The sequence below is a fragment of the Alosa pseudoharengus genome, unplaced genomic scaffold (assembly GCF_046254945.1).
Source record: "Alosa pseudoharengus isolate Yale_2024_CS ecotype anadromous, Long Island Sound unplaced genomic scaffold, YU_APseudo_1.1 YU_APseudo_1.1_scf_14, whole genome shotgun sequence".
Classification (NCBI taxonomy): Eukaryota; Metazoa; Chordata; class Actinopteri; order Clupeiformes; family Clupeidae; genus Alosa; species Alosa pseudoharengus.
Genome location: NW_027468609.1, coordinates 26,351,800 through 26,364,017, shown reverse-complemented (window position 1 = coordinate 26,364,017; position 12,218 = coordinate 26,351,800). Strand labels below are relative to the sequence as shown.

Sequence of the window (12,218 nt, the reverse complement as noted above, 5' to 3'; positions counted from 1 at the left end):
TCCCCGTCTGTATGGATTATCCATGCAAAATACCGAACGAAAAACAGAACAAAACCATTCCTTGGAATCGTAACTTTATATTGGCCTGGCTTCCCTCATTCACAGAGTCAGAGTTTTAGGTTCAAAAGTGAGTTGAGTGAGCATGATGAATCTCCAGTTGAATCCCCTAGTTTGTCATTGTGAAATAATGGCAGGTGAACTTGCCAGTTTTCAATTGAAAAGATTCCTTTCTTAGTTTAGAAGATCTGCACCCTTTTTTGCCTGTTTTTTTCCGTGACCACCACTGTGTTTCTTCGAGGTCGCTGGATACAGATAAAGGTATGTCTGTCTATTTGAACGTCTTCAGCACATGAGCAGCACAAATCCAATTAGAGATGCAATTTACAAAAGAATCCCGGCCCACCTCCACGAACACCAAGATGGAATTATGAGAGGAATCCCTGACCGTTTTTCTCTTTGCGGAGAAAAGGAGACAGCCTCTAAAACCTGGGAGGGTCATCTAAAGAGAAACATATGGGTACGAGATTAGATTAGGTGGTTACCAAGCACCCTGCGGCGTTACCACCAAACACTCTGCTTTACAGTGAACGACATATCTCCAGGACCATATAGTGGAGTGGAGGCCTGTGTCATTATCTCTCGTCATGGACAAAATTAATCTCCTGCTTGTCTCCTGGGGAAGGAATGTCACTAGGGAAACTGTAGGAATGCTAGAGGAATTCTCAATGAATGACTCTCCAGAAAGTTTCAGCGACAGAGACATCACACACACGCACACACACACATAGAAAAAAAAGAGAGAGAGAAAGAACGAGAGGGAGAGAGAGAGAGAGAGAGAGAGAGAGAGAGAGAAAGAGAGAGAGAAGCATGTCACCCAGCACTTCAGGGTTTTGCAAAGCATTTGGAGATATATTGAGGCATTTTATAATAAAGTTATAAAAGTGGTTAGTTACAAAATGCCATGACTGAATTGCATGAACTTTTGGAAAAATTGACTAAAAGGTAAACAAACTGGTGAAATGGACTAAAATGTAAACAAACTGCCATGTGCTGTATGTGTATTTTGTATCTCTCTGATGCAAGATACCTCCACTCTAGAACACTATTCGGATTTTTCAATTTCACTCTGCAACCAGTGCATGCACTGTCCAGCTTCCATCTCCTCACAACCTCAGGAAGACTCCACTACTAACCAGGATGGACTAACCACTAACCTGGTGGTCTTTTGACTAAAGGGTCAAACTTAACAGATTTTAGGCCAGCAATCCAATTAGCCAATAAACCCTCTCAAACTGGACAGGCCTGTTTTAGGGGATGGACTCCAGGCAAGGTCTGGATTGTGTAAGAATTTTACGCTGGTCTGAAAAACTGGTTGCGACGGACGAGAGAGCCACAGCCTTTTCTCGTTGCAGGGGGAAAAAGTTGAAGTCAGATGCTGCATGTCAAGAAAAGTGACTCCATACATCAATTACCAAACAAAACACAACACTAAGTCTTCTGTCATCACAGAATCAGCAGGGAAATCTTGCAGCTAAAAGGTTTCTACAAACGTGTGAAGATTTAAACCAGATGAGATAAGAAAAAGTTATGACACAATATCTTTGGGTATGGTTTCAAGTAAAACTATGCTTCACTTTAAAATGTACTAGGTGTTTTGTTCTTAAGCCAACATGGGTCTGCTGGTGGTGACAAGCAGACTGGCAATGAATGTTTCACACTGAATAGGCCTAGTTTATCCCATTTATTCATCTACTGATTTATCCATGACAAAATTATTGATTCAGAAATGATTCACCCTCTCACCCTCTCATAGCCATAATGACTCAAACAGGGCGTAGAAATACTTATGCAACAGCTGAGTTAATTCTCAAGTTATCCAGGGTGTGACTAATAACAAATTCAAGATGTTGGGGCAGGCCCTTCAAAGGATGTTTAACTCCACATCTTAAAAGTGATAATTCATGTGTGCACACCTTTTCAAAAAACGATCATAGAATCATTATTTTAACATACAGGAGCAAGTCATGCCTAAATTAACTCACCCGGGCACTTCAGGGTATACTTTCTACCACACCACAAACTGTGTTGACTTGCACTTAATGTAATGTTAAGTTAAAATGTAATGTCCTTGTGTACTTTTAATAAAGCATATCCAATAGCCAAGCTGCATTGTCAACAAAGAGATTATATCACTCAGAGAAATGACATAATGACATTACAGCTCCAATAGCAGCTAGGCCTCATGCATCGCCATTGTTAAGCCGTCCCCTTGGGCGTGCTCCACAGTGCTGAACACTGTCTCCCATCCACACAGAACTTCACTCAATTAAAGGATATTCATTGTGATGTGGTTACATCAGCAAACTGCCTGCAAGGCCACTTTCCAGACTCACAACAGCCCATTTACAGAGATAAGTGGGCAACTGTTTGCTTTATTGGTATTAAGTGCATTCCCAAACCCTGGGTTGGGCCCGGTGTTGTAAGAAGTTGCAATTTTCTCAGTCGAGTTCAGCCATCATCAGCAAGGCAACCAGTCATAAAGGTAGCACTGTGGATGGGTAGCCTATAGCCCCCACCCCCTCCTTCTTCCTCCTCTTCCTCTTCAAAGGAGAAAACATATGGGCCTCTTTGGGACAGGAAAAGAGCCTGACTTCCGATAGCTAACTATAGCCTGATCAGAGAGCAAGAGGACAGCGGGCCCATTGAGAATCCTGCCCCATATGGCATTAAGCGGCGTACTACTGTAATGAAACCAGCGCTATACCGCCCCAGTTTCTTCTGCCAGCAGCCGAGTCCAAGCCAGTCATTCATACCAATATCCAAGAGGCCACTCCCTGTCTTTTTTGTGGTATTCCAACTTGGCCAAGGACGATTAACTTATTCCATCACGTTCCTCTTTCACCTGGAGCTATAGCTCTCATTGAAGACAGTGGGTGTAAATGTGTGGGTGAGACGGCGAGAAAATTAAGCCCCAAATCAGTTCAGCTGTCCAGAGAGATTCACGCAACAAAGGTGCAATTTATCCAACAGCAGTCTGTGTTTTTTTTCTTCGTTTCATTTCTCTCACTCCTAGACAAAATACAGGCTCACCTGTAGGAGGGAGATATCGCTCCTGACAAGGGACTGATCCATGGGGCCTGAGTTTACTCAAAGGTAATAGCCCATGCAGCTGAACTGGTTAGTCATCAAACAGCACAGAGCTGGATTTGCACAGCTCATCTTTAAAGGTCCAGCCTCCAACCAAGAACAGGTGTGTCACAGAGTGTGAGAACCAGGCCCAACAATTACAATAGGGAAATAACAATAGGCCATGTATTGTCCACCACAGTTGCACTAAAGTCCTGTTCAACTTGGATAAGACAGGTGTGACAGTGTGATTACATAGGCTATAACATGCAAAAGAAGAAACTAAACAATTAAACCAGCTTCACAAACCACAACTCTCTGGTATAACAATACAATACAGTCCAAAAATGATCATGCATCATTGAAAACAGTGCTCTGAGTGATGATGATGAGCTGATGATTAGCTTCTAAGAGAAAAGGAAACTAGCAGGTGCACGTGTGACACATCATCTATAGTTTTAGGGATCCAACACGTTTAGTGCCACAAATCAGTTAGTAGGCATAAATTGACATCCTCGAACCATCCTTGGCAGCATCAAGCTTCCAGCATTACCAACCGATCCACAAGACCGATACATCTTGTGTCATGACCGGTAGAAGAGATCATGCCATTGGCCAGTGCTGTGCATTACACTAGGCTATATATGTTCGTCTATGGTGCAGAATTTGATATGGGATGCCTGAGTAGCCTACCTCATCAGCAGTAGAGGTTGGATAGAAAAAATAAGCAGGCATAGGGAAAGAAAAAAGATGAGTCCAGCAAAGAGAGGAACACTCAGGCTGCCTTTTGTTATGTAATGACCATGGATGATTTCCTCCCTGCATCTGCAAGCATCTGATCAATCAGCAAGTTGAAATAGTGCAATGTAGCCTAATGTCCATAACAGCAAACAGGTTCTGTCATGAACATGACATTTCCTAATACAGCATTTCTCATGTCACAATAATCCTGATATCCTTGGAACATGTTGACGTAGGTTACAATATCATTTTTAATGATTATCATAAGGACTAGGCTAAATTCACACACATCTCCAGTAGGTAGGGTGGGGTAGTAGGCTATGCCTGGGAGTCGGGATGCCATTCAACAGGGTAACAATTTAGCCCTCAATTCTAGCCTGACAATTCTACTGCTGTAGGCAATCCGTTTGAACGTAATGCACGAAATATCAGTAGGCATAAATAGCCTACATTCGCAGAATCGGCACCAAGCTTATTGTTTTTATTCTGCTCTCACAAAAAGTCAATTTATCTGCAGGCTATAATACCGACCGAATTGTCGGCACAGTCGCCTACCAAAACAATTGAGAATCAGTCACTTGACGCCTATTGTAAAGAAGACAAATAGGCTACTTCTTTAGCATCTGAGAATGCACTATGGTACATTGCCTGTTTTTTTTATAAGAAACAGATTTATTCTCCGCATCGATCAGACTAGCAGCTACACAATTAACTGGGAGTCCCTGAAAGTGTTTGGGAAATTGAGCCACCAATGAAATGACAGTAACAATAGATCGTATAGCTCCTCTCCTCTCCCTGTGGTAACTTAATCTCGATCAAGCGAACAAATCATACATATTTCACAGGTACCTACCAAGCTATTGAAATCGAACCTGTTAATTATAAAGAGGTTTACAACACAACCTTACCGATTAAGACGACGCAATGCCGCTAATATCCCGATGCAGTCCCTCAGTCAAATGCGGGAAATGGTCTTTTCACCTGTGCTGCTGCTGGGCGGCCTCTCTGGTACCGTGCACGGCGTGCAGTGATTTCTCTCCCTAAACGTTGAAGACAGCACCAACCGTGTAGTCTACCGCCTGAGGGCGAAAATACTGCAGGTGATCCGCAGACACCTTTCAAAGAACTGAAGGAGTCGTTCGAGTGCAGGCTTTTCAATAAATGAAGTCAGCTAACATCAGAGGACCGCCAAAACACTCCCACCAAGACAGAGAATGTCTTTGAAAATACTTTGGGGAAACAGCGCCACTCAGCGACAGATGCTACGATCCTTTGTGAACAATGGTCCTGTCCTGCATCATCCGGGAGATGGTTGTTGTAGACACGCCTGATCATGTAAGACATTCATTCATTGTTAACAGGGATTTTTTCATTAAAATGTTGCCTGGTACAGTGTATTCGAGCGCATTCTAAATTCAAAACATGTCTCCAAAATCAAATACAATAGCATTCTTTCTGGGCTTATAGGTCTATTCCTTGTCATAGACTGCAACCTAGGTCCATGCCTTCATCACTGCTCTAGACATGTTGTGTTTTTAGTAATCTTATCAGGTTTTTAAAAAATATTTTCTTTCTCCAACCAGTCAGAGAGTCTGGTATCCAGGCTAACCTTTTGAGTTCTGTAGCATACAAGCTGTTTCTGTAGATATTTTCTTTCATGTGGCATTTCTACCTGTCCTCAGGCCACCTGCAGGAACCAGCATGGTGCCTGACTGGATTGCCTACATGTAAACAAACAGCAGGGTGGGTCTATCTTATCTCAGCATTCCACTTCCTTAATCCACAAGACTTGCACAAGACAGATCCACGGTTGTTTAACTGGACTGCTGCTATAGGTCAATCGGCTACTGTCTGCACACTCTTCTGCATGCACCATACAGATAAAACCTTACAATACTTGGATGGGTCCTGGAATAAGTTTCGGATGCAACCTGCATCCATTTTAAAGATTGTTACATAACCCTTAATTTAGCTACAGTTTACTTGTTAAATAATCTGGTGTATAACAGAAGATTTAGCAATTGCAATTCCAGCGCCCAACACTGAAATCAGTGTGAAAAGTTAGGCGGAGTTCCACCTATCTAAAATAACTGTTACAGCTGTTCTGTTTGTTGTTATTTTTACACAATACTGCCATCATGTGGCATTTCGCTTGAGGCACACTATTTCTCTATGTCCAACTGCAACAGGATTAATGGGTTCATGTAAGGTTAGCTTTGAGGAAATTAATGCTTTTGCACTGATGGTGGTCTGAATGGTACAAAAACGTTTTGCACTTTGGGAGCACTTTGCACTTTTCACTGCTTGGATTAAAAATTGCATTGGCAACATTAGTGTGCAAGTTCTTTCTAGACTGAAGGACTGATACAATATTGGAACTAACGCACCCACCAGGCCTGGATTGGTTGGCGCGATACCCTGTTTGCCCTTTACAAACATGTACAAACTTGAAACAAAGACATGGGCTGTGTAAAATAGTCATGGTATAAATAGGCTACTATCAGAATTACATACCTACGGACCTAATGGTTTCTTATATAATTTTTGGACAAAACAATTCCCATATTGCACCAGTAAGAAACCAGAATTCAAAGTACTTATCCCAGTCAGGCTATTAATTTACAAGAGTGGAGTACAACTGACGACTTGATGTAGAACGATATGTTGGCTAGCCTTTGTATACATGCTTTATTCAAAACTTTGCACACAGAGAGATAGCACTACTTTGTGAAGGAAAGCAAGGAAGAGCGAACGCAAGAAAGCAAATCATTTTACACCTTTAGATTTATTTAGCATAACAACAAACACAAAAATATTTACAGCAAGGGTCCCATAGAGGTTTCTGAGCAAAGTCTAAGCTTTGTGTTTAATCAATACGCTTAGCGTTCAGCAGCTGTGGATGATTCACTGTGCAGATATTAAAAACCTTCAATAACCAATGCAAAATGCTCCACCTTAAAACTTTGCCATCATAAATAATTCTTCTGTTTATCCACTTTTGAAATGGAAGAACTTGCTTGTCAGTGAGATGTGGTAATTCATTAAATGGCACACTTGCATAACTGTAGTTTTTGAGAAATTAGGGCACAGTCCAAACATTGATCATAACTTCTTCCTTGGTGTATCACAGTAAGGTACATTTTCTAAGAGCAGCTCCTCTCTAGGTCGCAGTACTGTGGAACAACATACAATGTACATTTATATTGTAAAATGTAGCATATTTGTATCAACTGTTAACTGGAAAAAATCTATGTTGACTTACCCAGCTTTTTTTCTCCAACATGCTCCATTTGTACAACACTTTGTCGAAGTACTATCTCAACATCTGAAGCCATTTTGATCATCTTGGAAAAATAACAAAATTGTTTGTTGAAGCCATTTATTATGTTTATGTTTATGGTTCTTAGGAGACACATTTGTCCAATGTGGCGTACAGTGATATTGATAAACTCTACATTAACATTAAAATTAGCCGTTTAAAGTAAAGTCATATAGCCTAAATAAAAAATATATACAATGTAATAGACTAAATAAAATTGAACAGAATAATAACAAAATTATAAACATAAACAAACCACAGCACTGTCAGAATGAACTAGTTGGATATTAATTATTAAGGATCATATTATTCAAATAATTATTAAGAATTAATTATGAAACTTGTGTTAAAATCACAGTAGGCTAAATCAACATATTCCTATCTACACATACATTACAGACTATCCTACTATGCAGAACTGGTGATGAAGTGTATCCTTAAATCATACCTTTTGAAGATTTTCTCCAGATGTTTCGTGCATATTTTTCCTGAACTCCTCATTTATCTTCTGTTTTGCAGCTTTCATGAGATAAACAGTGAAAAGTTAATTACATAACAATCAAACAAGCATAGGGGGGAATCACACAGACTAGGCCTACTACATTTGTCTAGTCTAGTGGCTTTTAAAACATGCAGCATATGGATTTTCAGTAAGTTAGCTTCCAGAAATTGCCCTCACCTGTCAATGCCCTATCATCATCTTTAAAGACTTTCATTCTTGTTCTATGAAGAGCTTTAAAAAGTCGGAGAACCTAGATCAAAGGAGACACACAGACAGTACAATTTCGTTCAAGTGACTGATTTCTGACACCAAAAATGGTTGTATTTCAGATATTTGGGGTAAGTTACAGTTATCTAGTTGGCATCAATACCATCTTGAACGTAATATCTGCTGTAAATGAGACATTGAATTCATAATTAACTAGGGGTGTGACTTTCGAAACCGACGTCTCGAATCAGTGTCGAGGCTTCGAAGCACAAGTGTTTCGAAACACTGCTTCGAAACGTGGTTCAAAACAGCCATGTCATGTGACCAAAGTTAAGAGAACCTTCGGTGCATTTCACCGGTGTCGGCAGGCGTGCCAGCGCGTTCAATTAACAGTGTAGCTTACTCTAAAGGAACAACCATGATGGTGTAGTGGTTAGTGAGGGTGTTTTTTGCACGGTAGCCCAGGCTGCTCAAATGGGGTTCGATCCCCGTTTGATTTGTAAGGTATTGTTTCAGATCGTATCTGTTTATGTTTATGTTTTCTTACTTCACCATTAACCACACAGTTTCAACTAAACTCTCAGAATGGTCAAAAATCGAGAGTTTTTATAAGAAGAAAGTGATTTAGAGAACACATAGTGGCAGCAATAAGATTCCCTTTATTATTGTGACTTCATGTGGTCTCCCATCCAGTAATTGACCAAGGGCATGCTGCTAGCTTTTGACAAAGACTGAACACAGCGAGCCACGAACTTTAAAGACTACATCTCCAATACGAAGCATTTGACAGATTTGTTTCACCCTAAACAGCTCTGAGGTGTCGGAATTGTTTCAAAGCTTCGGAACAATTTGGCACAATTGCTTCGAACGTTTCAGTGTTTCATAAAGCCTCGCTTTGCCCATCCCTATAATTAACAAATACATGTAAAAAACATATCCTGTGACCCTAACGTACAAAAACGCAACGTTTAAAGTGAAAAAAGATATGGGAAAACACCAAATGTACCAGTTCTGCTACTAACCTTCAAACGTGACTCCATTTTGACTCAGTGACGTATTTCCGGTACGTCAGAGGAAACACCCTGTTAAGACCCTTTCTCTCTATAAAAATTAAAATATGCACTCACTATTGAGTATTGGTTGCATTGTTTATTTTGTATTTAACCTGAACATAGTATAACATAAATATTTGGTCTATGCAATAAATTAATGGGAAATGATCGTTTCACTGAGAACTTGATTGACAGAATGGCAAGCAAATTGCTGTTCAGGTTTTCTTTTCATTGGCCAATAGAATTTGGTTTTGGTTTTGGGCCAGTATAAATTTCGACGTGCCTCCTTGTTTGATAGCGCCGTTATAGGGAAGTAAGTCTTGTGCCATGGCTGATGAAATAGCTAGGGCCCAAACAGCCCAAGCTGGCGGCGACACTATATTTGGGAAAATCATTCGTAAAGAGATTCCTGCCAATATATTCTATGAGGATGACCAGGTGTGCATTCTTCGCATGTGGCGAGCTAGTTGCATGCGTTCTTCTAGTTTTTGCTACGGTGGCTCTCTAGCTAGCCACCTCTATCCAATGCTCAAGTGCTGCACTGTAGTTATTAGCGTGCTTTTTATAGGTAGGCCTAACGTTACCAAATTAGCTTGCTAGATTGTTCTTTTGAAATTGCGTTACTCAATAGCAACAGCTACACAACACCTAATAGCGTTAGATACCTACAGACAAATCGAACGAAACGATTGCTGGTTATATGTTCATAGTTGTGATGTCTCAAAACTGTGACGGAGCACAGTCTAGCGCGTGTCATTACTGGAAGCTTGATAAATCGGGATGGAGTATCCTTAATACGTGATCAATCACCGTTAAGGTTAATCGTAGCACATTGTATCTAGTTGAACATTAAATTTATGTCAAAATCACTGTATGGCAGCAGGTGATGATGTAACTGTTACTTGTAACTGTTGCAAAGATATGCCGTGATGGAACCCCAAGGCTAAAGTTAACTTGAACATGAGACTTAAGCTTCGTTGCATGGTCATGTTGTTTCCTCTCCTCATTGCAGTGCATAGCCTTCCACGATGTTGCCCCTCAGGCTCCCACTCATTTTCTGGTGGTCCCGAGGAAAGCCATAGCCCAAATCTCAAAAGCAGAGGATGTTGATGCTGAAGTGAGTATGGCAGACCAACTATGACTTAATGCATGTCACATATGTGTTAGGCTACTAAAAGTAAACAAAGGAAGATCCGGTGTGTTTTGTCTTAATAAAATATGTGACAAACCACGAGCTTGCATATGATCTTTTATTGCTGGTGAACACTGTTATGGTACTATTGGGGCGTTTTTCGACCGACAGAGAACGCGTTCTTGAACCGGTTCTGTTCAGAATTCGTTGAACCTTGGTGCTAGTGAACCAGCCAGCATTTGCACCAGTTTTGAACCGAACCTGATCGAACCAAGGGTGCGTTGTCATCAATGGGTGCATGCAAAACGAAAGTTAATGAGATGAACGGGAGTTTGAACAGTTGTAGCGTAAAAACTGCAGAAATTAGCGTAATAAAATGCTAGTTAATGTCTGCAGTGTAGTTCTAGTTGACCAGTTTTGATCATGGCAACAGTTGATATGGACGGAAAACTTGCTTTTAGCTTTCTCCCCTCTGAACGGTCGAATGACACGACCACCCCGGTTCACAGGAAAAAACAACTATTTTCTGGTTCAAGCTCCGAACCAAGGTGCCACGTTCCAAACCATTTTTGGTTTGGTTGAAATGCGCCGAATGGTTCATATGTTGGTTCGCGAACGGGAACGCAACCGGTTCTCTGTCGGTGGAAAAAGGAACACCCAGAGCTGCTGAGAAAAGCAGGAGACCTACCAAACAGCAGATGGTGCTGTTGTCTAAATATATTTATTCCAGCCAGAGGCAGAGCAGGTACACTGATGGTAGGCCCTCAGATGGTTCAGAAGAATCCACATGGCATAGTATGCTAAGATCCCTCAGGCCTCTTACTTGGGATCTGTCACTTGTCTGGACATCAGATACATAATAACACAGGCCAGATATTTCATCATTATTTGAGTGAATATTTTCACCAGTCCTGCTTGTGATCTTTTCAGCTGCTGGGTCACATGATGATTGTGGCCAAGAAGTGCGCCGACAAGGTGGGACTCACCAAAGGCTACCGGCTGGTGCTGAACGAGGGGCCTGATGGCGGCCAGTCTGTCTACCACGTCCACATCCACGTCATGGGTGGCCGCCAGATGGGCTGGCCTCCAGGCTAAGCTGTGTGACACCACTGCCGTGTGACACCAATGCCCTTCTCCCCTCCCCTCTCTGCTGTCCGTGATTTTGACGCACATGTCCAGTATCAGTATCCACACCAGACGTGTTTGTGTTGGTTGTTTTATCACGTCTGACTGAATTTACAGCCATCTAGACAAATAAAAGCACTAGGTTTCAAATCAACCGATCACATTTTGTCTTGTGTTATTTGCCGTATTCTGTTTACATTATTTGCCTTGGACAATAAAAAATATGCATTATGTTGCCATAAAAAGTACCCTATGTTGTAATCATGCAGTCTGCAATAGTATAACTTGAAGTGAGATCTATATCCCTGCAGCACTATAGATAGATATTTTATTCATCCTGAGGTAAATTTTTAGGCATCCAGTAGCTTGCAACCATAACAAAATAAACACACATACCATACACACATATATCCCACCTACATAAAAACTCATGTGAAGTGATTACAAAGGTCGGCTATGGATTGACCATGTGATGCATTGACCATGATGCGGTGCTATGGAGTGTGCAATGGTGGTAGTGAAAAAGTGAACAGGGATTGAACAGTGCAATAACTGCATTATTAAATAGTAATTATGACTATGAAAAGACAAGAATGTAAACAATAGAATTGCTTAACAAACAAGAAAAAGAATATACTTTAATAACAATATATAACGGAATAAGATGGAGATGTTATGACCACAGTCCAGAATGTGTAGTAGGGCTAATATAGGCTGTAAAACAGTCAGGTAGACAGCAGACAAAGTGATATGATGATAGGGGCTGAGAGAGACAGGCTCATGCTGAAAAGGCCTTTTCTCCCCTCCCCTTTTGTGTGGCGTTGAAAAGTTGTATGGCCCTGGGGACAAAGGACCTCCTCAACCTGTCTGTTAAGCATGTCGGTGACAGAAGTCTGCCACTGAACATGCTCCTCTGTTTATTGAGTGTGCTATGTAGTGTGTGGCGATCATTGTCCATGTTCGCCAGTATCCTGTGCATGGTCCGTTTCTCTGCAGTTGTGAGTGACTCCAGCT

At 41.2% G+C, this 12,218-nt stretch overlaps 3 protein-coding genes across 3 annotated transcripts in view; 1 reads left to right on the top strand and 2 right to left on the bottom strand.

Moving 5' to 3' along the window:
• Nucleotides 1-5,110, bottom strand: part of cdc42se2 (CDC42 small effector 2) — a 30,967-nt gene extending 25,857 nt beyond the window's left edge. Inside the window, exon 1 of the mRNA XM_076284381.1 lies at nucleotides 4,776-5,110. The gene's annotated coding sequence lies outside the window, so the exon portion shown is untranslated. The remainder of the gene's footprint in view (nucleotides 1-4,775) is intronic.
• A 1,523-nt stretch (nucleotides 5,111-6,633) lies between these two features.
• On the bottom strand, nucleotides 6,634-8,956 carry lyrm7 (LYR motif containing 7). The gene is made up of 5 exons (XM_076283284.1): nucleotides 8,918-8,956; nucleotides 7,866-7,938; nucleotides 7,635-7,705; nucleotides 7,130-7,211; nucleotides 6,634-7,040 (listed from the first exon to the last, which is right to left on the bottom strand). Exons 1-5 carry the CDS (start codon nucleotides 8,933-8,935, stop codon nucleotides 6,970-6,972), a joined length of 315 nt encoding a protein of 104 aa, XP_076139399.1. The 5' UTR covers nucleotides 8,936-8,956; the 3' UTR covers nucleotides 6,634-6,969.
• A 270-nt stretch (nucleotides 8,957-9,226) lies between these two features.
• hint1 (histidine triad nucleotide binding protein 1) lies at nucleotides 9,227-11,358 on the top strand. Its single transcript, XM_076284380.1, has 3 exons — nucleotides 9,227-9,385; nucleotides 9,960-10,064; nucleotides 11,010-11,358. The coding sequence occupies exons 1-3, from the start codon at nucleotides 9,275-9,277 to the stop codon at nucleotides 11,172-11,174; spliced, it is 381 nt and encodes a 126-aa protein (XP_076140495.1). The 5' UTR covers nucleotides 9,227-9,274; the 3' UTR covers nucleotides 11,175-11,358.
• Nucleotides 11,359-12,218: the final 860 nt, after the last annotated feature.

Bases quoted from the DNA above. Each gene is read 5' to 3' on its own strand.
- lyrm7 (XM_076283284.1), bottom strand. The intron at 7,212-7,634 runs GTATGATTTAAG...TATTTTTCCAAG, and splicing joins CTGGAGAAAATCTTCAAAAG to ATGATCAAAATGGCTTCAGA. The intron at 7,041-7,129 runs GTAAGTCAACAT...GTTGTTCCACAG, and splicing joins TGTTGGAGAAAAAAAGCTGG to TACTGCGACCTAGAGAGGAG.
- hint1 (XM_076284380.1), top strand. From the start codon at position 9,275: ATGGCTGATGAAATAGCTAGGGCCCAAACAGCCCAAGCTGGCGGCGAC. The intron at 9,386-9,959 runs GTGTGCATTCTT...TCCTCATTGCAG, and splicing joins TATTCTATGAGGATGACCAG to TGCATAGCCTTCCACGATGT. The intron at 10,065-11,009 runs GTGAGTATGGCA...TGATCTTTTCAG, and splicing joins CAGAGGATGTTGATGCTGAA to CTGCTGGGTCACATGATGAT.